General features: G+C 38.3%; 2 protein-coding genes across 3 annotated transcripts in view; both read right to left on the bottom strand.

Annotated features, from left to right (window-relative positions):
- Positions 1-199: 199 nt before the first annotated feature.
- On the bottom strand, positions 200-19,755 carry INTS2 (integrator complex subunit 2). 2 transcript variants are annotated; one of them, XM_033004814.2, is made up of 24 exons: positions 19,428-19,755; positions 18,825-18,963; positions 18,009-18,111; positions 17,664-17,777; positions 16,839-16,969; positions 16,567-16,740; positions 15,794-16,020; positions 14,847-14,972; positions 14,202-14,273; positions 13,990-14,104; positions 13,381-13,449; positions 12,823-12,957; positions 12,162-12,338; positions 11,341-11,449; positions 10,233-10,337; positions 9,590-9,754; positions 9,200-9,401; positions 8,528-8,653; positions 6,847-7,036; positions 5,692-5,934; positions 4,561-4,668; positions 3,131-3,236; positions 2,779-2,955; positions 200-1,925 (listed from the first exon to the last, which is right to left on the bottom strand). In XM_033004814.2, the coding sequence occupies exons 1-24, from the start codon at positions 19,718-19,720 to the stop codon at positions 1,756-1,758; spliced, it is 3,576 nt and encodes a 1,191-aa protein (XP_032860705.2). In that variant the 5' UTR covers positions 19,721-19,755; the 3' UTR covers positions 200-1,755. The 2 variants fall into 2 exon arrangements, with proteins under 2 accessions (XP_032860705.2, XP_032860704.2); XM_033004813.2 differs by having other exon boundaries at positions 11,341-11,518.
- A 122-nt stretch (positions 19,756-19,877) lies between these two features.
- Positions 19,878-26,859, bottom strand: part of MED13 (mediator complex subunit 13) — a 60,104-nt gene continuing 53,122 nt past the window's right edge. The window contains exons 26-30 of the mRNA XM_009972311.3: positions 26,633-26,818; positions 26,317-26,465; positions 25,901-26,074; positions 24,647-24,747; positions 19,878-23,954 (exon numbers count right to left, since the gene is read on the bottom strand). Coding sequence (XP_009970613.2) covers positions 23,822-23,954; positions 24,647-24,747; positions 25,901-26,074; positions 26,317-26,465; positions 26,633-26,818 — 743 coding nt within the window. The 3' untranslated portion in view covers positions 19,878-23,821. The remainder of the gene's footprint in view (positions 23,955-24,646; positions 24,748-25,900; positions 26,075-26,316; positions 26,466-26,632; positions 26,819-26,859) is intronic.

Below are 26,859 nucleotides of genomic sequence, written 5' to 3' on the forward strand. Positions count from 1 at the left end.
TGGTAGCGCAAAATAGTTAAGTCAAGTCAGTGGCTTTTAAATATCGCCACGCACGAAAGCCCCTGGAAGCGAATGCCTCGGTCCTTTTGTTCCCGAGGGGTAGTTCTGCGCCCCGGGGCAGCATCCCTCTGGTTCTACTGGGTACAACTCTGGCAAACTTAAACCAGGCACCTGCCTTCAAAATCAAGTCATACACTTGTTTCTTTTCTTTTTTATTTAAATACCACTACAGCATATAAAATTACACTTAAAACAGAGGGCAAAAAAATACATACATTAAGATTATTTACATACTTTACATCGAGATGACAAAAATACACTTGGTAGCCAGATGGTATTACGGGGTGGTTACAGCACGCTGGTAATTCTGGAATGCAAACCCAAGTGTGTTTGGCAATTCAGTATTGGCCTTCCTAAATCACTGTCCAACACAGGCAGAAGACAAGATATGCAAGATCTTTCCCAAGGCCACACTAAAGAATCAGACCACTAATTTCTGGGATATAAACTGGTTTTAATTGAAAAATATTTTACTTATTTAAGGAACCTGGATGTTGTCTTTTAAGAGAAAAGTAAGTGATAGATTGACAAGTGTAGCAATTCAAGTGTGTTGAAGGACTACATTCACTTCTGGCACAACAGCCAAACCTTAATGTTCTTTCTCTGCCACAAAAGCATGTGCTGCCTCATGTAAGTGCTTGTGCAACCTTCAAGAAACTCCCAAATATTGCACCACACACCCCCTTCTGCAGTGCCACAGAACATAGCTGTTGAGGCTAAATCCTGCAGCTTTTGTCTATGAAAGAACAACCAACTTTATGTGTGAAGCACAAAGGATTCAGCCTTCTTGTCCACTGAGCTGCATGTAACCGCTCTGATATGGCTGAAATCTGTCATTCCTTTCATTACAGTGAAATTTAGCTCCTGTCAGTCACCCTCAACACTAATGTCTTTTTTTAATCTTATCCTGATGACAATTTAAGATACTTTTGCACTTATTTCCTGAAGTCTTTCTCATCTCTTTTAAACCATGCGATGTTAAAAAATACTAAACCATCTGAGCTGCATGCAAAATACATATTCTTTAAAAATCACATTGATACAGCTCATTTCATACTACTAGTACTTTTTTTAAAAGAAACATTTAGACCAGTTTCAAACTGCTAATGAAGGCTGGCTGATCTTTAAATGAAGTTCCTGATTTCATGAACTGAAACCTTGACCAATAGTTTGAAACACAAATAGCAAAAGGTTAAAGCATTTTCTTAGTTATCAGTGTGATGGTGCAAATTACTTAACCCACTTTTTCAAGTCCTCCTTGGAGTATTTTATTCCATCTTGCTCTGCAAGGCTCTGGAACAGTAGTTCATTTATCTTAAGCAAAGCACGTCAATCTCAAATTTTTCTTACCCATCATTTTGGTGTTTTCTCAACAAATTGAGTATTCAGTTTTCACAGTGTTATAAAACCCTTTTGGGTGTTGCTGTATCACTTCAGAAACAGAGCAAGCCTGAAAATCACGCTTAGTTTTCACTTAAAATTACTCACCAACCCCATCAGCCTCAAAAGTTTTCACTGGAAGCAACATAAGCCTCTTTTAAAGAGTTATTTTCTTTTCAGCCATAACTGAATCAAATGAATGAAAAACGTGGACTTCTTGTGCTCCAGTTCCTCAGTCCACTTTTGCAGCCTTCTCCAAACTTAGGCACCACAGACCGTGGGACTAGCTAGAGTACAATTTAATTTGTGTTATTCCTAAACTCCACTTACGCTCATGTTAATTATTTCAATGATAGTATTTTCAACACACTGGCATAACTGAACATCAGGGTCCATGCTTGAAATGTCACTTGAACAACTTTTGTTAGATGAATCTTTACAAAGTCCTGACACTTCATGTGGTTTCTCCTTTAGTTGCTGGAGACCTACAAAATTAAGTAGAAGCAGCAAAGTACATATAAAAAAATAATTTTTTTAAATGGTTATATTATATCCACAACACAAACAGGTATGTTATGAAATTGCAAATTTGAGCCATCACTATTTCATGCACCAGGCTTAACTCCACAGATTATTTCTAGAGACACTATGACATTTCTTTTTCATTTACCTATGTCTGACTCCTTTGGGGTTTTTTACATTCTCTCTTACTTCTTTTAACATAAATATCCTAGCATAGATAGCATCAGGGACCCCCGTATCACATTAACAGAACGTTTGTCTTTAGACAAGATGCAAAAATAGGCTCAAGATCAACTGATATGCTTAAACGGTTCACCTGTGTTCACACAATCACTCTATGTTAATCCAACCATGCTAGATCATGTGTAAGACTTCAGGTAGCTCATTTGACTTTGCATTTCCAACTGATTAGGAAGATTTTTATGGCCATTATGCCTCAGTTGAGGGGTTGAAATGTCCTTGTGTTCTCAAAAGCCAATGGCCTTTGCTCACCTCTTTAATCCTTAGACTACAATGGCAAATTCTATGCACAACACCTGCATGCTGTGATCCATCTTGAAATGATACAAGCAGGGAAATAAACCAGAAGGAAGGCAGTACAAAGTTTAATAAAAGGAGTACTTTCAGCCCCTGTAGCCTCTCAACTCTCTCCTCCAATTCCATAATTCCACTTATCCCTAATTCCGTCTTTATTTACAAGACAATAGCAGTAAATCTAATGCTGCATTACAACCACACTCAGACTTTTGAAACATTAACAAAATTTTCACCCCAGGACCACAATGTTACTTTTGAAATACAAGGTACTTGACTTACGTGTAATAATTGGGTCAAAGTCTCTCGTCTGTGTAGCAACATCAGAGGCACAAACTTGTCCTATTTGTATCAGCAGAGACATAATATCCTCATACAAAGGAGGAAAGGCTTGACAGAATGACACCAAACAAGGCAAGGTCGGCATAAAAAAAGCATAGCGCTTCGATTGGGTTAAAACTATCAAGGAAAAGGAAATGGTTAAGTAAAAGGGAATTATTATAAAAATCCAGATGAGAATTGTTGTTACTTTTACTGTAATTAACACAGTGGCATTTAGACAAAATTGCATTCAACCTAGACAACTAATTCTAATGTACACAATAATGTATTTAGGGGTTGGTGGAGTGCTTACCCGTGAGTAGGGTTCCCATCACATTGATAGCTAAACGAGCCACACTGAGAGATTTAGGTAGTGCATACTGGATACACAAAAATGAAAGTAACTGGATGGCAAATATCTGTTAAGTAGGTGAAAGGCAAAAGAGAAATAAGCAATAAAGTTACAGAGTGCTTTGACCTTTCTATTCAGAGCTCTTCACCTAACTTATGAGTTGGTAAATATTCTCTTATTCTAGCAGTGAGGAAACAAAAGCCAGAGAAGCCTCAAAAACAGTTATTCTGAATTTTTCTGCTGACATCAAGAAAAAAACCCCACACATATTTAACATTAATCAAAGTACTAGCATCAGTGTTTCAGAATTGCCCCCCACAAACCCAGTTTGTTCCAACATTAACAATAAGCAACAAAGCAACACATAATTTACAATATAACCCTTATAAAAGCTGTTTAAAGTCCAATGTGTTTTAGTTTTGAGTGTCCTCCCATCAACAGTAACTTAATATTTGAGAAGGGATTAAATAAGAACAGCTACAAAGCCAGCTTGATATAGAAAACAAGAGAAATCTTTAGCCCAACAAATTCTAGTTACCTACAACCAGCCAAATATGTAATCTCCTCTTGTCACAGTATACTCAATCAGGTTCTACAAATTGGTTTAGAAAGTAGTAATAAATGATTATTTGCCATTGTTTTTCATAATCACTATGAGAAGACCTTCAAAAATATTGGCGAAACATTTCAGAATCAAACTCCTGACTCCCCCTTTGCTGAGCTTGTAGTGAGAAGAAACCATCATTCTTCAGATTGAAATAGCAGAACTTTGAGGAAAGCCACACATGTCATTCTAGCAGGCTTTGCTCTTGCAGTTAGACCAGGGAAAGAACTGGTAAGACAACTGGCAAAGGAGAAATTTAAATTGATTTAGAAATATATGCCTTATTGTTTTGTCCCAAGCTTGCTTCAAGAAACAGTAGTAATACTCCCTGGAGAAAGACATAGTAGTCAAGCTTTTCATGAGAATGAGTAAAATTTTGATGTTACAGCTGCTTCATCTATTTTACAGAATATCTTTGCAAAAGGTTTTCAAAATCTTAGTAGGCAAAACTTTTGCCAACTAATTTATACTCAACATAAAGAAGGAATCAAAGTCATTATTGAAAAGCACTTTTTTTCATGTTCTCGAAGGCAATATTGAAATTCACAAGTACTTCCTGAAAAAGTGTCCAGAGATACATCAGAGGAGTTGTCACAATCCCTGTCTGAAGATGATTTAAAGGCTGGGCCTTTAATTTAAGGTAACAGTGCTACAAATACTACTTTAATATCCTACGCAAGTTAGAACAGGTCTTTTTTTAGTGATCCTTTTGTTTTCTCCCCTTAACCAATACTTCATCAGGGTTAACTACTTGCAGTGATTCTCAAACTAGATGACTGTACAGTACCTGTTTTTCAAGTTCAGGCTGGGCAATGAGCTCCGGTATGAAATCCAGACAGATGTGCATCGATGGAATCCCTGCCACTGTCAGTGCCAGAAGTTCACATGGATAACCCTGTGTGATTAAGAAAACAGGTATGTCAGAGGTGTTTTAAAAATTCTGCTTCCATTAAGATTTTTTAATTAAATCTGCATTAACACTTTTTTCAAAGCTAATATACTTGTAAATCTCTTCTGTTCAGAATTATAAGCAACAGACCTGTATCCCAAGGCAACATGAGGCTGGCTGGGTGACAAAACCAGTTTCAATCAGTTCTTTATCCTCAATATGCAATGTATTATTTGCATATACACTCCCTTTCCACTCCCTAAACTAAACGAGGCTGCAGTGACCCTTTCTTCTTTCTGTGTCTTTCCCCTGCATTCCAAACTTCACCATAGGCCTCAACTTGCTTAATTCACAAGTGCACAATTATGACTTTTTTAACACTTAATCAGTTCCAGGTCAAGGCAAATTAACTCCTTTTAGAGAGACTACCATCTGGCAATGAGCAATTTAACACACACTAAAAACACATTTATATTAAAAAATTTACTAATCTTTCCCTTCTTCCTTTTTTGAAGGCGTACAGCTGCTTTGGCAGGGGCAACTTTTCGCCTTCCACTCTAAAGAGATAAATTGTGCCTTAATAAAAAGGAAAAATAAGGAGATGTTTACATTTGAAGCCAAATTACAGTTTTGAACAATGGGTATACTGATTTAAAAACATGGCCAGAAAAAAGTAACCCATAAAAGATGTGGAACAAGTATTATAAGATGATTAGGCCAGTTTTCCTTGGCCTAGAAGGGACAAATTATTTTGGTATAAAAAAGGGCAGAGGCACAAAGCAAGCGTGTGTTTAATGATGAGTAACAGGCATAGTTTAGGTGCTCCCTTCTCGGCTACAACACACAGTCCAAGAACTGAAATATGGGAGAAAGGTAGGTACCACAAATTTGGCAAGATGGGAAGCAGAGAAGTGGGCCATTACAATTTCTGAGGAACACAACAACAGCATTTAACATCCTGTGACTGCTTCATTTGGTTCTTTCTTAACCAAAGGAACCATGAAAGAATTAAAACAGTGCAAAGCAGACCTGGAAATGAACTAGTTTGACTATGTTGGGATCAGCTATATACATCTGATGCAGTAGACAGCAGATCAGACACTGGACCTCTCGAAGATTACACAGCAAGCTATCTTCTTCCTCTAGTTCAGGACTCTTAGGTCCTATGGTACTATGAACACTCTTTAGCAAACTGTGGGTATGACTGCTCTGGGCTTTCTCTTCTTCTGTAGGCAAGCAGATCTCTAGAAGAATCTGCACAGCAGCACTGTCCTGTGAAGAAAATAAGCAACAGAACATGCATAAAAACCCCACAATGAAATCAAAGAAATCCAAGTAATGACAATTTAAGATATGGTGGCTAGAATTTCTGGCTGTAGTTTTTTTTTTATATAAAATAAAAACAACTCAGTTCAAGAATCACAAATCCTGTAGAACATTAAAAATACCCCAACAGAACTGAATCAAGACTCAAAGAAAAAAAGCTTAAATACAACAGAGATTCATAATCTCAGTTCAAAAGAGTAAATTCAGCAGAATCTTGTATTGTCTCAAAATAAATATCCAAACATCCCTTAAAGCATCCAGATCAGACAAAACACGCACACGGTCATGTAACTGACAGTATTCAGGAGAGACTACACATTTAAATGAAACTCAAAAATCATCTTCTAATAAGGACTATGTATGTGACATCCTTTCAGACAGCGGTAAGAGACTGTCTGTGAAATAGGATTACTCAAGAATTCCCATAATGTCAAGCTAAGTAAGTTAATCATTCTTCAGCCTCACACTTTACAACGCTAGCTGCTTCTCTTTAATAACATAGTACAAACGATCATGCATCAGTCTGTCACATTTATTCATGTTTTACTGCTCCAAATCTAAGTACAGAAAGAATCTCTGGATAACACAAGCAACGAGGCAAAAGGGCTAGTAAGCAAAACTCTTCTGGTCTAACAAAAAAGAACACTACCAAAGCAGTTAATCAACAAAATGCTTCAGATTAGAAAACAGAAGACTGAAAATATTTAACAATCTGAATACAGAGACAGTTTTCTTTTTCATGGTAACAGATGCTGGTAAAAAAATAAGTAAAAAGGTCTCCTTTTTTAATTTCCTGTTTCTTTATTTATATCATTGCTTTTTCCTCACATCATTTAATATCCATTTCTTTCCCCTTACCTGAGCAGCAAGCAATGCATTTTTTAATTCTTCCCTTGTAACTTCTGGGGCCTCTGGACCCATTGCATTGTTTTGGGATGGCCTAATGTCCTGCTCTGCTGTTTCTTTTAGGTGAGAATTGAGGTAAGCTTTTGAAGCAAGAAGATATCCGTTCAACATGTGCAAAGTTATATCCATCAGGGGAGGACTCCTGATACAGGAATACATGACAAAATAAAGGCATTTCAGTAGGTAGAACAGTAAGACAGCAATAATATGAACAAACTAAAAGCACTCCTCAAAAGCTCATTTGGTTGTAGTCCACAGCTGTCTTCCCTAACACAGCAAAACACTAAAGGTCACAATTCCTTCTGCTGCCCTGCCATTCAGTCCTACTTCTCTCATGCACACACGTGTATGTGTACACTCTACAAAACCAAGGAACTGATGAAGAGACTAATTTCTGATGAACAAAGGAAGCCCAAAAAGTGTTGGCTGTACGTGAAGTAAGGAAAAATAATTATCTGAATAATGGGCAAAAATAAGGCAGACAAGATTTGAGCTACTTCCACAATACTAAGATGATAGTTTTCACATCACATTGCATTATAAATCTCTCTAACAGTTTTAGAAATGTAGGAGTTTCAATTTGCATCCTGAGCTGAAGGGACATACATTTAAACATTTCACCTACGGGTTGGGGATTAAAGATGTCATCAACAGAGACTTGCTAAAAGGCAGGGGGGGGACAGATGCATACAAACAAGAACATGAGGAACAAATAAAGTTGACTATTAGCATTTATTATGAACAAAAGGATAATAAAAAAGGGGAAAAATAAATCACAACTGACAGAAAACGTGAAAAAGAATACAGAAGGAATAAAGCTGGGGGCTAAAGTACATTTAAAATAATTATCCATATCTTTTTAGAATAACAGATGCAATTTTCTTGATTACTATGAAAAAGCAGTTATAATTTACAAATTCTGACTTGCTGTTTGCATTATTTCATATTCTCCTTAAAAGCTGGTCTGTTGCTATCGATTATGACCATTTTCACTACTTAAATTCTCAGCGTACTTGTCTGCACCAGAGCCATAAAGCAGTATTACACATCCTCCTCTGTCATCACTGACATCTAGAGGAACTAATTTCTAAGTACTAGTAAAAGACCTTCTTGGGAAATTAAACAAATCTACCTTTGTCATATTCATCAAGCACCCACTGGCAGAAACTGTTATGCACAATGATGGAATACCTGCAGGCCCATGAGGTGAGGGATGGCAAATGACTGTGCAGTGGAAGGACGTTACAGCTACAACCTCAACCACCACCACCACCATGTGGCAGCAGCCATTTTAAGCATGCTGCAACGTCTACTTAGAACAAATTCACACACACAAATCTAAAATGGATGACCTATGTACAAATCCCAAAGTTTCCAAAATAGAACTGGGTGTGAGGTTGTCCAACACCACACTCAGCTGGACAGTATGACATGCTGAAACAGCTCACTCAGTCATCAGACCAACAAGCTTAATACAAAAAAAGACAGAAGCTCATATGATTATTTTGAAAATACGTTTTGAGGTATTGAAAGCTTTTAGAAGTTTTCTATGAGACACCTTTATGTTTAGCATTCAATATGTATGAATGTAAGTACCACAGAACATAAAACGCTAAAGAAGGGAGATGCTTACCTATGAACTCTCGGATCACATCTTAGTACAATCAAAGGATCAATCATCAGATCATTCTGAGTGTATTTCTGCTGTCGGACTATTTTTGCCGAAGGCTGTAGAGCATTAACAGTCATCACCCACAATCTAAAATGAGATTATTTTTAAGACTTTTTAATAGATAATCTGTATGAGAAAAGGGATTGCATAGGCACCTAGACACTCGCTTAGCTCAGCTGTATTCTTCTAGGCCTATCAAGGAGCAAAAACCCCGTATTTCATTTGTAGCCCTTGAAGTTAACCAAGACACAGTTAACTTACATTCACTGGAATTACAGCAACCACACTGTTTTCACTGCAACAGAGCATCAACTTCCTCAAGAAGGGCATGTTTTTACTGGACTGAGTTTGTGTTTCATCAGTAATTCATCATAAACCATGTATGCTATAAACCCATACTCCTATATTTTAAGCAAACTGGTGACTTCCTTTCCCCTGAGAACAAGAAGCACCTTCTCTTTTAAATGCAAAAGTTGAAAATTTCAACAAAATGAAAAGGAATGCAACTCCAACATATTCTATTCAGTAACAACCTCCAATCTCCCAGGCAAAGGCACTGCGTCATTAGTTCTGAAACAGAAAGTGGCATTCCACCTATCTGCAACAACAAATTAAACACTATTTTGAGCCTACCTTCTTGGCATCACAGTGTTAAGAACCATCCAAAGTTTATTGACAGTCTGAAGAATCCTCCGAGGGACTCCAGCATTCAGCAAGCGATTCATATTTGATGTCAATACTTCTGCATATGGGATCAATTCACCAGCTGAGAGAAGCGTTAAATGTTCTAAAATCTGCATCAGCTGGGTATGGTTTCCAGGCAGCATGGAAAATGCTATAAAATAAAGACAATGGGATCTGAATAAAACTGGACTTCTGACATTTATTGTGACTTGGCAGCAGAACATTTTCATTATACAAATGCAGTATGATCAAATTAATTAAACGGCTACACACTTCCAGACCCTCTATATCCCAACCAATTTGGAAAGAACCCTGCTTACTTCACATGAAGTTATTTACCTTCCTGGAGCTGTACGGGAGAGTGATTCTTCGCAATGTTTGTAAGAAGCATCCTCCTCAGTAAGGCATCAGTGCCCGTGATCTGTTCCTCACAGATCCAGTCTTCCACAATGCAGAGGTGTGGATAGTTAGTTGCAAGAAGGCGCAACAGTGCGGAATGCAAGCCTTTAGGGGTATTAAGAAAGTGTACATCTCAGATTTAAGTAGCTACATCCTTCACCTGAACATATCTATGCCTATCATTTCAACAACAGACATTAACTGAATCACTGCCGAGAAGTTCAGTGACCTTGCATGTTTATAGCCTGATATTCTAAGTCCAACAGAAGGGAAAAGTTACCTTTTGGAAAGGTGGGAGGACCCTATAGTAACTCTCAAATTCAGCCTGGAATAATTATGAATTCTCAGGCAATACCAACTCTAAAACCTACCCTAAGTAGGTAAGACCTGCTCTAAAAAGAGCTGTCTTCCTCAAACTTTCCCTATTACTCTTCAAACATATCTGTATTCTCACTAGGTACTACTGACATTTTCAAAGAAAGAGAAAGGAAGGCACACTACAAAAGAAATGATAGCCACAGAACTGGAAACAGGCTTAGCCTTCCTTTTTCACGCACATTAGGACTTTCACACACTGATATACCTCCCAGTTCCTGCTGCAGTCCTTGTGCCTGCCGGATGAGGTACTTGATTGGAATCTGATCCATTAATGCTGAAGAGTAAGACTTGGGTTTTTTCTGCATGGCAGCTATAAGGGAACAGGACAAGAAACCACGTGTAATGGTTATAGTTGAAAAAAATTATTTCCCCCACTGAACAAATAAAGAAAATGTAAAGCACTCGTCTCTGTATTATCAAGGTAAAATAGAGAAAATCCCAAATAACACACCTCATTCCTGTTAAAGTATTAAATTAAGCTCTTCAGGAAACCATTTCTGTGAACATTTACATTTAAAGATTTTCCTGGCCTTTAGATTTGTTGCAAGATCTCCATACTATCTTTCACCAAGACCAACTGATATTGAGATCACAACAAATCATCACTTTCTTTATCCAAGGTTTTTTATTCTTAAATAAAACCCAGTTATCAGTTGGTACATGGAATTCAAACACCCAACACCCTGTAGCGAGGTGGAAGTTAGTTATACATGCAGGAAGAACTGTAACTGATTTTATTTCAGTCTTTCTCTAATAGCATGAAGAAAATAGCACTAATGAATGCTCCAGTTTTGCACCCTAAGAAGAGCAGGTAAAAACAGCCATCAGATATAAAACACTATTTCACTGAAATTAAACTCCATCAATAAACTATACGACATTCTCTTAGAATCGATTTGAAGTCTCATCTTCAAAGGTAAAAAGGAATCATTCAGTATTGTCAGCTATAAAATTGCCAACCCAAAGAAATGTGTGAGCAAGTTTGATGACACATGAATAAATGAAGATCTAAAGTAACTAAGAAGTCTTTGTTAATTGTTGCTGTATTTATTATATGGTCATAAACATTTCCAGTAACTTTTGGGCCAGTTTGTACCTTTTTTAACCTGGAAAACAAATTATTCAACTACAGAGTTTTAGCAGAAACTTTATCTCCTGAATTTCTACAGCAATGCTGTATTTATTACAAGAATCTAACTTTTTATGCTATGCTTGAATCTGACAGCATCATGAATTTTCTGTTATTGTAAGAATTCGTCTCTTTGCATCCAATTTTCAGTTAATTTGTTTTCCACTAATACACTCACTTATACCTAGTATCTTTGTATTTGCCAGAAGTGCTTCTTCGTACGACAGGACATAGTAGAGGACAAGCAATTGTGTTGTGATGCTGTATCGTTGAGTAAGACGAGTATTTTCTCCCTGTACATAAAACCACATACAAAGGTCATGTTGCATTCCTGATTCTTGAGAACAAAAATTTGGATTTACCTGCAAATATGAAGAAAGATAAGGCAGTAAGCCTTGTACAAAAATATCAAGCCATGAGGTCCAAGCTGAAAGTTGCAGGGGGCGTGGGGGATTCTAACTGGGTTTTTTTTTGTTTTTTTCCTAAAGGAGCTTCAAACATAAAAGGGATCTGTGGTATCCTGGGACGCTAATAGGGAGTAATCCCAGGATTCCAGTCCAAGTCAATGCTTGCCACTCATTCTACATGTGTCCAAGTGACCATTCTCATATTTCTATAAAAATGCTTCTTTCAAAAACAGTTACAGTGCTAGTATTTTTATCTAACAAGATCAAGTTGTTACAAAAATTATACAAATCCTACATAAACACCTCTACTTTTCAAGCCACGAAGTGCTTTACTTTGCATTTTTAACAGCATGAGTTGGTGAGTTCCCAAGAAAAAGGGCAAACCAGAGACAAATAACAATCCTCCTAAAAATCCAAGTAGCACTAACAAGATTCAATTCAAAACACATGACCATCACTGTAGTAGGAGGCAGTCTACCATATAAGCATTAAAAACAAAAAGAGAAGCAACTTAGAGAATCTGCATCAAGCATATACACAAAGTACTGAACCACACTTTCACATTAAAGTACATGAAAGAAGCAAACCAATCATTTACCCCAGAGAGTCCTTGAAAAACATTCAGTATCTCCTGTTCCGTGACAGGCTGATTTGTGGCCTCTGGGTTGGATTTGGATGCAGGAGTAAGGATAGAGTTAATGTAGACATCGATAAGAGGGAGCAACTGAGGATGGAGTGGAGTGGTGGTTTCACAGAGCTGCCGATAGATCCAGTCCTAGGAAAATAATGCCATTACATCTTCAGTTTCAAAGCTGAAGGGCATTTTTTTTGTCTGCAAGTACACCCGCTTTTAACTAGTTACAAAAAATGTAACCGATAAGACTTTGACTTTGGAAAGTGTAATACCAGTTCTGAGTTGGGCCTGGTCATAAACTGTGGTCATAAACTGGACTCTGCTCTGTACAGACCCACCAGTAAAACTTGTCCTGGCTAGAAATATCATTTGACTACAATTTTAAGTGCAGACACACGGAGAGAGATAGCTTTCTTATTATTTTTAATTTTACTAAATTGAGGTCTCTGGATTACAGAGCTAAAAATGGGTACCCTAACTTAATACACAGTTCCTCCTTAAATTAAACGGTAATAGGCTATAAGATTAATCAAAAATTCTGTTCCTGTAATTCAACCAAAAAACCCAGTCTCCAAAACCTTGTCAACATTCAAAATGACAAACAGAAATAAAATGAAGGTCATACCTTAATGGATACTTTGTGTTTGGTGAATGATCGACTTTTTAAAAGCTGGTAAATGCAGTGAATAGGTAAAAACCCAGTAATGTTGGCACTGAGATTCCCTGTAACAGGCACACGAACTGCGTGAGCTGTAACAACCTAAAGGAAAGTTATAATTAACAAGAAAAATACCACAAACATTCAACATATCACAATGCATGAGCATAAGGTGAAAAGGTTGCACAGCTACATTCTTTCTGGCATTTATTTATTTTTAGTTGTTTGGAAGCTGAAGAACATTTTTATGTAGTTTAATGAAGTATGTGTAAAGCAACAGCACGCATACTACATCTGTGAATTATTTCTTGCTACTGCAAAAAATATTGTCATAGTGGACAATCCTCCTTTGCTTCCCCATTGTTTAGAAAAGCCAAGTGTTCAAAAAGCATAATCAGATCGGAGTACAAAAAGAAAGATCCAAGGCTCTTCAGTACCAGCAGGGCTTGAATTCTTGTAAGTCAAACTGAAGAGTTTACAGATTTAGAAAAAAAAAAAACAAAAAAAACTTTAGGCTTAAAATACCTGTTCGGTGAAAATCTCCTGTGTGAAGATTGTCTTCATTCTGCTGAGTGAGCTGGGTTTAATAACAATCTGAAATATAGAACAAAGTACTTGTAATTTTACGTTCCAGCTTTCCTGTAGTACTGCATACTAAGTACTGCAAATTTATTTTATAAATTGTTAACTTTTAGCCTTTGTAATCTTGTCTCCATTAGGGTACCAGGAAAACATTCACATCTATACTTCAAACACGAAACAAAAATATTTTCAAATGTCACAAGTTCATCACCCCACGTCTTCCTTATCCTAAAAACTATCTACCTAGCTTTTACATTTGATGAGACACTGTTTTATGATAATAAACTGATGGCAGGTCTCCCTCAGTAATTTTCAGCAATTAATTATTACGTATATAGACAGTTCTGTATCAAGAGGTATGCATACTTTAATGTTTTTCTAGATTAACTAATTTAGTTGTTACCCATTTTTTTACTTCACATTCGCTTCAAGCATATTAGCAAACCCAAAATTCTTTATATCAAAATGGAAATAAATACAAGAATATAAATACACAGTAAAAAGTTAATTTTAACAGAGAAATGTATGTGCTAGAAACAGTTTAGCATTTACCTTCATTCCCAAGGTGGAGCAGACCAAATCAATGATAGCACTGAGCTGATTACTATGGAAATACATGGCTACCAAGAGAAGCATCTCTCCAAAAGAAGCAGACACACCAGAAATGCTAATGATAACAAAGAAAAAGGGTTAATTTCCAATAGGACATTAAAGTAAATGTGAGATTACTGGAATCAATAAAAATAAAATAAGCCTGCTCTCACCTTTCAAAGTAAGCTTCTTCCTTTATCATCCAACTAAGCCACATTACCATGAGTTGCTCCTGTTCCGGGGTGCTGCATAAAGAAAATTCATAGATCTTTTTCCCAGGAACTACTCCTAGTTTTACTGACAATTTCTAGCAGAAAAGCCAGTATTTGAGGAATCTTACACCAGAAGATTTATTGTCACTTTTGATTTTGCATCAAACGGCTGATAAGCACTGATATTTAGCACAAACTTTGGTCCAGCTGTCAGGTAACTTCCTGTCTGGAACACACACAGTGGAAAGCTACAGCCATTAAATTCCTATATTGCTACTCTTTTGAACAGGGTCTCTGTGAAGAATTTAGCCATAAACTTGTTCAATGGAAAAGCGAACTAGTAAGGCCTACTTTAGCCTTCAAAACCCATTCCAAACTAAGCTAATGCCGATGCTTCCCTCTCAAAAGATTTGCTATAAACAAGAGGGAGAGCAGAGCAGAATCTCAATTTACTCACCATAGTGTGAGGCAAATCCCTTCAACCAACATATGGAGATTTGTATAAAGAATTAGGAAAGACAAACTGTGCAGCTCTAGGGAGGTCATTGCCTTAACACTACTAAAACAGTAACATCTTTACGAAGTTCCTCCTTTATTGAGAGGTACCTGACAAGAGTGGAGAAGGCCAGAAGCATACAAAAGGAAAGAGATACAAAGCGAACACCAGCTGGAGTTGCGGGAGGCCGGCTGGTCATCAGCTGCAGTAGCTGTTCAGCTTCTTCATCAGTTGGTCTAAATAGGACAGAAGTACAAAACCCATGCTGCTTATTTAAAAGTGAAGAGATTTCCAATCTCATCACAATGGTTAAAGTTTCAATTTTATCAGTTACTTAATCTGTTTACTGAGTTGCCATCAATAAATGATCATGAAGATTAACTGGCAATTCTCATCGAACTTAAAGACATAAAAAAAATCTCTGTTCAGAGATAACGACAGTGAGAAAACTTCCCCAGGATACAATCTTGCCTATTAGTTCAAAATACCTAAATTAAAATTAACTGTGCATAGAGATGCTATGTTAGCACTCTGTAAAATGTAAAAGCACAGGAGCAGAAATTCTAAATTCATGTAGTATGTGTTGCTAGTTTTCAGCTGCTTTCTCTTCTATACACTGCTCCAACCACTTAGGCCTAGACTTATGTTAACAAATCATCAGAACTGATTTTGCAGCATTAAAAAGAGCACCACATTTCTTGCATTACTTCAGATTAGGAAAAAAGCAGCAAAGTTGGTAAGTGGATCTCTACCATTAGAATGAAAAACCTTTTCTGCTGAGAATAGTACTGGAAAATAAAAAACATACCTGTGTCCTTAGCATTACATAGTATTTGCTCTCTACACTAAAAAGATAAAGAAACTTCCATCAGCAGGCAACTCTTGGCACGTGAGAAAAGCCTCCCCTAGTATTCAAACTGGTGAGTCCTGCCAAGACTGTTTCAAGGACCCAATGGCATTAAGAGCCAGCTCATGCTAAAAGCACCCAAAGCTCCCAACCTCTGTTTAAATGGACAGACAGTGAATAAAAACCAGAGAGCATTAAAACATTCATTACTTCAGCCCAGCAATTCCCATCAAAGCGCAATAGAGGCGTAACAATGCGCTGGCTTTCACGACATGCTCTTCCTTCAGCCCTGAATACACAGACACATTTGGCTCCATATCAACATCTGCTTCTTCAACAATGTGTGTGCTGCGAACCGTGGGAAGGATTCCCATGAGCTCCAGGAGCAGCTGCCGCCTCATTTGCCAAAGCACAGAACTGATATTATCTCTTTTTCTCTGTGTAAGAAGTTAAAAGATGAGAGCAACATTGTAAAATTCATCCCATCGAGCAATGTATTACATAGGAGTTTCCATAATGATGTAGTCAAGGGAAAAAAAAAAAAAAAAAAACAGAAGCAGGGAAGAGGAAATTTTTTGAATTACAATTTTCAGTACCAGGGCAAGAGGCAACACATGATAATATTATAACAGCTTACTACATCAAAACACAAGCTTTAACTCAACTAACTACGTCAGTCAAGACTCAACTTCCTACAGTGAACACCAAGGATGAACATATTTATCAGGTAAACATTACGAACTTACAATTCCTTGGTTTCCACGCCTAAAAATCTCTCAGAAGAATAACCAAATAGCTGCCTTCAGGGACACTATTCATAGAACTGATAGTTCTGTAAGAAGAGGTTGCCTTGTGAAGGTTTCTCCCAGACATGCAACAGGATTTATATGCATTCAGACAAATATGGGTGGGCACATCCAGAAGATTTACATCAAGCTATAAGGATATTTTTTTAAAAGCAGAATATTCAAAGGTTTTCATACCTGTTGGCCATTTCGGATAAAAGTCCCAAACCAAGTTCGAACCTTTGCGTTTGTTCCAAGTAGCAAACCACTCACAAAACACACCAGGTCACTCACTCCATCATCTGAAGATTCATTTTTGGTGTGATCCAAGGTCAAAGCCACACCAAGACCTGGCAGATGACATTCTTCCACCTAGATAAAATGCTCAGGCTCAATCATCTTTGTTGTTTTTAAAGCTCCGATAAAGATCATAATTATGATTCTCATGGCAGACTAATGACAAGACTCACCACCATGCCTCGGACCCTTAAAGCCTGGGAAGGGTTCATTTTACACAAGTGCCGAAGTGCTTCTGTTCTACGACGGCCTCCAACACTTTCCTCATCCTGCCGTTCACCATTCTTAATCAAACCTCTACAGACTAAAATACCCAACAGGAGGTGTAAGTAAATCCGGCCTTTCCAACAGAAAGCCACATAAACATAAACACAGAAAGCCAAGCCGTGTTGTCCAGCTCACGATGATTTATTAGCTGGGCCACACAAACCCTGTCCAGGCAAGAACTCGTGATCCACACTATGTAAACAGAACAAGGAAATGGTCTTTCTCCTCAGAGACATTACAGGATCATTACAGATACACGCATCATCCAATTACTACTCACGCTCTATCTAATGTAACCTGTGCACCTGGCAGCCCTGGAGACTGAAATTTTATTGGGAGGTAAGGGATGCCAAACAGGCACTGTCAACACAAATTATTCACCGTGTAACGTGCCCCAAACTAAGAAACAAGAACTGTTAGCAAGGCTAGAGCCGACTCAGAGTCCCAGTCATTCATTCACTGCCCGAGCCAGCTTTTATAAAGGCAGCCTGTGGATGAAAAGCTGCAACACGCACACAATGAGTCTACAAGTAGGCTGTAAAAAAGGGGAAACAACATGATGAGAATGGGAGTCCATCAGCACCTCTGCAGTCAAACTGTATTTCATAAACCAAATGCTCTCCCATTCCATTATTTATGACACACAGTTTAGCCCAGAATTAATTATATTCCTAGAAATCGTTTCAAAACTTTAGAAAAAGTAAGCTGGACAAGAAGAAACTGTAACTCACCCTCATTAAAGCTATCGGGAACATTGGCCACCAGAAGGCAGAGGAACCAGGCTCCATTTTTAACATGCAACAGAGCTTCAGCCACATCAACTATCGGCAACAGCGATGGCAGCTCTGGATAAAAAGTGGGTTTTATAAGTCACTGTGTTTCAAGTAAAACCTTGCTTTTAATATACATTTAAATAACATGCTCAAATCAATGAATGGAACATCAATCTCTGATCTACCCCTCTTTAAAAGAGCTAGATAGCCTTGATTAATCTTAAATCAGTCACAACGGCTTCAAAAGGTATTTTTTCACATTTGTAAAAAGTTAGAAAACACTGTAAATACAGAATACTACACCTGCTTGCAAAATGCAGAGAACATCTGCTGCCTCCTCCAGATAAACAGGACTCTCAAAGAGCTCTGAAGATTTGAGAAAAAACTCACCATTTGATTCCGACACCTACAAGACATTATTCATCATCACTGAACAGGTTTTATGAAGCAATTTGTCTAATCAGTCCTTCGTGGCTTTAACTTCAGCAGATTGAATACATTAAAAACTGTTAAAAATTTACAGCTGTGAACACAGAACAGGTAAGAAAAGCATTTTGAAGAAAAAATATTTACTAGTGGAAATACTTCAATATGGCTGGTATCATCAATTCTTTCCAGAAAAAAGAGAAATAGTTTATTGATAATTCTAAAACCATAGTAAGTTTACACAAGGAACATAAAACTCTAGGGAAGAGGGGGGCACAAAGAGGTGGGCTAAGAGAAATATGGTGCCTAATATCATACTGCAATAGGAGTCAAGAACTGGACGGAGAAAAGCCATAATTTCATTTTCAAATATGATTTCTGCACTGATGCATCACAAAATCACATTATATTTGAGTACAGCACATTGCAGAGCATACAGAGTCTATATCATATTAGCAAAGATTACCCTCGTTTGTTCTGAGGAAGAAAGAACCTGGGTTCACAAGGAGTTTAATCACAAACCACCATTCAATCAGACTGAACCTTTAAGTCTTGGTGAAGGTGATAAGAACTGAAGAAGAGTCCTCACGTACAACCACAGCACCAGAAGCAGAACCAGACAGCTTATCAACCTATCAGAGCGCATTTTCACTAACAGAAAACTTGCAAGTATCCAGATGTGGAAAAATTTACCTTATTCATAATTGCCAGTAATTCGCTCAGTACGAGACGAAGCCGACGAGGCGAATCGCTGTGTTCAAACTCCAGTGTCAACCCATGCTGAAGCTGTGACACCAAGATGCTTTCTCCACTACCTCCTCCTAGTTTGTGCCTAGCAGACAATTAAAAACAACTATTAAGTGCTGCTGCCAACACGGAAATTTTACCAGTTAAAGGAAGACAGTAATTCAGTGAGGATTTCTTCTATCGTGACAATGATCTGAAGACTGTTGGAACTGTAGTACATGATGAGATCTAATCCATTTTATCAAGATTTCATGGGCCTCTATTCCCCAGTAGCACAAATAATCAAGAACGTGCATCCACCCGACCTGTCTCTTCACCTCACAAAGGCGTGAGAGCTGCTCTCAGCCCCAGCAGCTCCCCGCACCCCCAGCCACCGGGCAGCACGGCCAGGAAAAGATTCCCGAGCCAATTCAACCGTGGAAGGGGCTCGGGGACAAAACGCCGGTTTTTCCTGAAGAGATTATCAAGGGACACGAACAGGAACAGCCAAGCCACGAACAAACAAACCGGCTGGCAAAGCCACACAGCAGACGCCGTTCTCTGCGTTACCGGAGCTGCTGCTCCTTGCTGGCGTCCTGCTCGAGGGCGTGGAAGTCCACGGACAGCAAGGCCACGATGGAGTTGACCGCCTCCACGCCCGAGAGGAGCCGCAGGATGAGCTTCTTGTCCTGGGCCCAGCTCTGGCTCTGGTCGGCGGGGGCGCAGAGGGCCATGCGCACCAGGCAGGGCAGCAGCAGCCGCAGCTCGGGGTCGCTCAGGGCGGCCAGGCGCACCACGTCCACCTTCTGCATCGCCTCGAAGGCGTAAGGGCTGACGAACTGCAGCCCCGAGCACTCCGCCATGGCGGCGGCGGCGGCTCCTCCCCGCGCCCAACTGCCTCTTCCGGCGCACGCCCAGCGCGTCACGGCAGGACGTGACGTCAAGGGCGCGGCCGGCGGGAAGGCTGAGGGGCGCCGAGCTCTCCCCCCTCCCCCCCGTAAATAAGGCCACACCACAATCAAGGCTTCATGAATAATTTATTCCATTTGAATTTTTTTTTTTTTTAAAAAGTATAAACCTTTTTCATTTCCTCAATCACAATTTGTACAACTCAGTGTTTATGGCATTCGGCAGCAATAGTGTTTGTTCCTTAATCGCTTTTTTTTTAATTTTTATTTTTTTTGTCACGATAAATACGATGACCTGGCCCATGGCGGGTGTGTGAGAAGGTAGAAGGGCTCCCTCGGCGTGACCAGCCGTGTAGGGCAGGGCAGGAAGGTGACATGTCCAGTAACGAGGCCAGAAGCTGCGTCATCCCAACCCCAGCGCGCTGCAAGGTCCTCACGTCCAGTTTACTCAGAAAAACCTAAAGCTAGATTAGTAACGTCCTGAAAAAGTGACCCTGAGGATTGTGGTAGGTCCCAAATCCAGTTTTACTGTAAATTAAGCTTTACTCCACTGAAAATAAAAAGTACACCCACAAACAATAACAAAAAAAAAACCCCTTTAAGTATGAAGCATAGTCCTGGGTCCTGTACCAAAAAAAAAACAAAACAAAAAAAAAACCAAAAAAAACAAACAAACAAACAACCAAACAAAAAAAAAAAAAAACACAAAAAACAAACCTTCCCAGCTGGAGGTTGTCAAGACAGTAATGTTATACAATGTCACCTAATTAACGAATTCTCAAAAGAAACCCAGAATCAAAACATTGTTTATGCAGCATTACTATCAAAACAGACTGATATGCTTTGCCATACTGTTGTGCAGCAAATTATATGGTGCAATAGCATTTTTTTAAAACATTTTACTCTTATTTTTGAAAGCTTTAAAATAATGCAACATAATATTTTGATATTACAGTATTAACAAATAGTGCTTGATTAAAGACATCTGCAAGTCTTCATAGCAACACATCAAGTTAAAATTACCATCAGAGGTAAATATAGAAATACAATAATCTGCGCCGTAACTGACAGCTAAGTAAGAACATAGCTGAGGATTGAAATATAAATTCATTTATCTTTAATTATTTCAGGAAATGTTAGATCTAAATGTTACAGCTACTTTAAAATGTAAGGGTTGTTTGCAAGTACAATTGGTGGCCTGCTGGTCTAGCAACAGTCTTCAGAAATCTAATTCAAATAGTTGCAAGTGGCTTAAATACAGTAACAGGTTAAAAGAAATACTCTTAATGGGAATGGAAGGACCTCAGATTCTTCTTTCATTGGATACTTATGAGGAGGTAAACCTCCATAGCTACTTAACAGCACTGCCAGGAACAGTATTTTCTTGCAAGACCATTTTGAAAAGCTACAGCTGAAATTTTCAAATACTGAGCTTGTACTTGCTAAAGAACCCAAGTTATTAGATTGTGACAATTTTATTTATAAACCAGCTATTATGTGCACTTAAAGTAGTTAAATGAAAGTAGCTAACAAAGAAGCATGCCCAATGTAGCAGCTGGCTCCACAGTGTTGGCAGGTTTCGTACGTCCACTGCCAGCCGTGACCATCACTCCAGAAATGGCCCTCCTAATCTTTTCTAGTGGTTACAATATTATAATTGACTTTAACTGCATTTGGGGGGCAGGGAGGAGTGGGAAGCTGGCAGCTTTCACAGTGGGAGAGTTTCACAGGGAAGGCTGTGGTCCAGGTAACAGAATACAGTTACACCAATGTTCAGGCAGCTGATTCACTTACCTTTACGAATACAAGTCAGATTTAACACAAAGAAAGCCACACCAAAACCCAGCCCTCGGAACTTGGCTAACTGAGCCAGGGTTAGAAATGACCACTTAGCAACAAAGATTAAAAAAAAAAAAAAAAAAGGACATATACTTTGAAAATTCCAGTTTTAGGAACACTTTTCCACTTCAAAAATCTCAGCCAAATGAGAAAAAACCTTCTGTAAGACAATAATGTGCTGTTTAATCTGCAGTGCGTTACCATTATTAAGATAAAGTAATGGACAGACCCAGTTTTTAATTCTATTTATCAAAATATGCTAACTTCTGATTGCACACATGTTATTTTGAAGAAATGACTGAAAATTTTCATCACCAATTGTACAACTTCTTTATACAAAACCAAAAACATTGCTAATATTGTATATACATGATTCAAGGAGACTGTTTATATGAAAAATTATCTCAGGCAGGTGTTTTGCATTTACGAAACACGATTTTCATTAACACAGTAAGTTTTGTAAATGCAAGCGAATTCTTCCTTGTAGACGATTCACAGCGGGTGCACAAATGGATCTTAAAACTTGCTCCTTGAAAGGTTTAAACCAGCGAGACAGACAGTATTAAGACCCAGGACATGGGTTATCGCAACAGGCTCACGTGAGCGCTGCAGGAGTTCAGTTTTTCATCTGGCAGTCAGATGAGGAACCCAGAAAAAGCATATGCAGTTGCTCTTCAGCACCCGTAGGGGCTATTTTAGAGCAGCATCAGACATTTGGCATGTGCTAGGAGAGAGGAAGGAAACTACTGAGAAAAAAAAAATGGTGACTGTAGATAGAGGGAGACGATTACGAAAGCCTTGTGATTTGTCAGTCCCTTCCTTCGGGAGGGCTAAGCCTCCTTGGCACATGCCCCAGCCAGAGCCTGAAAAGGGGATATGGAGAAGGCCGTACACTGATACTTGGGACCTTCACCACAGTGCCAAAAATACATGAAAAAGGAAAATGTTCAGGGTTTCGTGCTGTTTTTTTAACTAGTGGAATAAAATCTGAATACCAGAATTCACTGAGAATCTATATACACCACATTTTAGTTAAACACACACCAATCTTAAAGTCAAGATTGACTATTTTTGCATTTGTAAAATGGCTAGAGCTGGGCTAAATTTCAGCCTTACAGGAGACTTTGGATAAGATCAGAGTTTTCTGTGCGTTCCACCTCAGATTCATGTTTTATCGCAGATGTGGAAGGAAACAACACAGTCACCACAGTGCCAAGAATATCTAGGTAACAACAGTATGCAATAGATATTCTTGTAATATTAAAACTTGTATACTGGAAATAGATCTGAGAATCTAGCCACAGCCCTGAACCATAACACAAACTTCAATTGAAGAGTTTATTCATTTTATTCTCACTACAAGTTAAACCACCTACAATATCACTTATATATTGCCATTGTTACTCTGTAAAGGTGTGATATAAAATGCTGTAAGACCCGGTACCTTTTCAATTTATATAAACACAGTGAACTTCATTACTGTACATGTACTCTGCAACTACAGCTTAGCTGTAAATCCCCCACACACAATGGTATGGACATTAACCCCTCTATCCCCATTAAACTGTACATCAAGACAATACAAATTTACTGTCCCCACCCACCCCTTACAAAAAAATAATACTCTAAAAGCAACCTACTGCAACTTTTAATTAAGACGATTACATATATTTTAGACCAATTGCTTTAAAGCAAGAAGGCAGTATAAACCTTCTAGGAAAATTTTTATAAAAGAGGTTAAGAAATATAAGACAATTTATACATTTAAAAACTTACAATAAATAAGAGATGCAGGCATTTTTGAATACTAGATACTATAATCCAATACAAGAACATCTTGATGTTCTGAAGCCATAGGTTGAAACATTGTTCCTCATGTTTCTTCTCATCTCCATGCTTTTAATATTCATTAACCATGACTGGGTACTATGGCTCATTACTCTTCACAAATACTGTGGCTGGGGAAAAATGGTTAATTTTGCTACTAAAAATGTTATAATACACTTTCTGATCATCATTCTAAAGCGTCCCCCATAGTCAATGACTCAAAGACAGTAGGGCAAATAGGCGCCCCTCTCACAAGTCAAAACAATATTTGCTGGAAGTAACAAGATTCATACCCCATCACAAACAACTTGCACTGAGAAGAATTATAACTTAGTCCTGCAGTGAAATATCCCTTTTCCTCATTTTTGTCTTGCAAAATTCAGATGAAGATCACAGCATATTCATGATAAAGTTATACAACTGATTCAGCACCACAAAATGAATTGGGAGACACGACCGTCTGTCCTGGGTTGCAGGATCACAGGTTAGCCAGGAGAGTGCATTGTACTGTTCCAGAACAAACCTGAAAAACAAACAAGCTTCCATCAAGACAACAGCCTCTCCCACCAGTATTTTACAGTCCTAATTTACTATAATCCAGTTTCTTTGGCGTTAAAAACATAAAATAGGTTTGCCAACATCCTCAAATAACATTCCTTCAGAATTCTTACAAGCAGTTCAAAGCTAAGCTTTCAGTGTAAAACTGTCATTTTAATTGTCTATGCTTACTTAATGTCAAGAGGTTCACATATTAAAAGAAGAAAAAAATCCGATGTTTTCTCAACAAGTGTCCTATGTGTACGTAAGTCCAGATTCTTGTACATCAGGGTTTCAGTATTTCCACAAGATTGCCATGCAAGGTTCTGGCTTAACTATAACTATCTTCTACTTATTTATGCACCATCTTCTGTGCAACCTCAAACTCTCTTCTAGCTTGAGGAATTCATTGCCCTTCATATAGTTTCAGTTGTAATCAACACTGATTAGTTAAAGAAGGGCTTAGAGATGTTTGTTTTTAATTGCACTGTTCTGTGATAAAGCCATCTTTTAATCACTCAAAGCACAACAACTTATATTGTCTCTGTGATGTACTAAGGGTATCAGTAGAACAAAGAAAAAATGAACAGCAAGAAAAACAAACAAATACATAGCTTCACTGCAGCAGTATTAAAAATTAAATGCACAATATTTTTACAAGCGATCAATCATAAATACCTGAGCACATCAGAAGTTTGATTAGAATCAAGTGGATGGGAGTGTTTACTGTGGAGTAGCTCGTCTGATTGCACTGAAGGCACGTGGAGGTGCAAAGAGGCCTAAGAAAAAAAAATGAAAGATGCCAGCAGTTACTGCCTGATTCAACTACAGCATATTTTCTTCCCTCTGTATTGCTGACCCATACCTTGCAGTCATCATCTGCTCTGACACACAAGCCAAAACCTGTCCTTAGGCCATCAACAAATTCAGGAATTATCAGAATATAAAGGAAATGCATGCATGTCTCTCCCCAAAGCATAGCTCTAGTACTGTAATATATTTTAAGAATATTTTTTTAATCCATTTGCTGTATTAACTGATTATTAAAAAAGCAACTCAAGTGGCCCAAGATGTCTAGTAATACACAGACTTGGAAGTTCAGTTGCTTTCCATAAGACTGGTCTATTTATATTCCATATATAGAGCTGCTTGGGGTAAATCGTAAATCCTCTGATCAAAAAGTCTTATATCAAAGCCACAGCTGAGCTTGGGCCAAGATGAACTGCTAATCCAGACACAAATAAGGCTCCAGAAGATATATGTGTATCATCAGAAAATAAAGCATGGTATAAGGGATGCTAATTTAAGTCAAAAATGAATAATGTTAATACAGAAAGTTTCTCTGTATACTAATGTATAGCCTTAAATGTGTCAAGTATGCCTTGATTGTGCCATAAAAAGGTAAGGGGACCAGACAATATCCAGACAGATAATACAATGGCAATCACTTGGCAACAGCCAACATGGAAAACCTAGCTTTTACGCTTTGTGCAATAGAGATTTTTATTTTTTTTTTTACCAAGTATGAGCGAGATATTAGATTACATTTGCATACTTCCCTCTTTGCCACCAGTCCCCACAAGAATTAAGTATTAACCAAAGACCCGTCTAGAAATTCAACCTGTTCTTACAAAATACCGTAGCACAAAGCCAGAGAGAGGAGTCCAAACTACCATGGAGAAAACATCAGAAGAATAGAACCCTTCAGAGCATTTGCTACTTCCATTAATCATTTTTCTTCCCTTAAAAAAAAGTTAACATATAAAGCCCAAGCTCTCTTGATGAACAAGCAAGACATATTCCAAGAGGCACGCACCAACTTAGTTTTAAACATAATAGTTCTCATAATTCAGATCCCTGCACACAGCACAACTTTCTGTGACAGGCTGTCCAAGAAGATGGCTGCTGTACAGCCCGATGAAGTTACAGTACCTTAAGAAACAAGGGACACTGATTTTGTGCTTGAGGACACGCTGACCAAAACCAGTCAGGCAAGGGACCTGCTTTGGCGGTTGACACAAAGTAACCAAGGGCCAATGGCTGCTGCAGTATATTTGTTACTTCATCATGAGATTCTGTTGAAAGCAATCGATCTGTACCTTGACCCTGTAAAACAGCAGGCAAAGGTTTAATATTAGGAGAGCACAAACTTCATAGACATTATCTGTAGCTTTCAAAACACAAAGCATTTTGAAATATGCAAGCATTACATGGATCTTGCAAAGACAATCCAATATCCAATTGATTCAAAGCACTTCATAGGAACCTTTCATTCCACAAAAGAAAATTAGCAGATGGAGAAAAACAAAACCAAACACACACAGAGCTGTATTGATGCTAATAGTTACCTTGCCCATATCACCTCCATGGGGGTAGTGGGACCCTGGAGAATGCACAGGGGAGCCAGTAGGGGATGCAGGGAGAATATTTATAATATCAGGATCAAGATCATCTCCAGTGTCTAACAAGTCAAAGATTCCCATTCCATCTGCTCCATCTTGAAAAAGAACAAGACCAGTGAATTTCTATAGTTTCCCTACATCAAGTGATTCTCCGTATAAATCTTGTGGTTCATTAGAACAAACAGTCTTATTACAGTGGAAGTGACAAGGGTTTTTTTCATTGGTTTGTTTTTAAAAACAAGAATAAATCCAATCTACTAACCATTGTTTGTGTTAAAGGCCAGATCCAAGTTTTCAGTGGTATAGGTTGACGATGCTACTTGCACAGACGCAGATGTGGGAAATACAAGTATATGAGTGCATGATGTGTCCTGGGGGGTATTCAGCTGAGACGTCTGCATATTCAAAGTGGTGCTGCGTCCAAATACAGAGCCGGTCGATACAGAATCTTTGGAAGAGAAATTAAGCGTTTCCTTAGTTTTGCTAAAC

This window comes from Tyto alba, unplaced genomic scaffold (assembly GCF_018691265.1).
Source record: "Tyto alba isolate M040663 unplaced genomic scaffold, T.alba_DEE_v4.0 Super-Scaffold_19, whole genome shotgun sequence".
In the NCBI taxonomy this organism is placed as follows: Eukaryota; Metazoa; Chordata; class Aves; order Strigiformes; family Tytonidae; genus Tyto; species Tyto alba.

Excerpts from the sequence above, each read along its gene's own strand:
- INTS2 (XM_033004813.2), bottom strand. The coding sequence starts at position 19,720 with ATGGCGGAGTGCTCGGGGCTGCAGTTCGTCAGCCCTTACGCCTTCGAG. Across the intron at positions 12,958-13,380 it reads AGGAGATTTTCACCGAACAG|GTTGTTACAGCTCACGCAGT; the intron begins GTATTTTAAGCC and ends ACTTTCCTTTAG. Across the intron at positions 3,237-4,560 it reads AGCCTGAACTTGAAAAACAG|ATATTTGCCATCCAGTTACT; the intron begins GTACTGTACAGT and ends CCTACTTAACAG.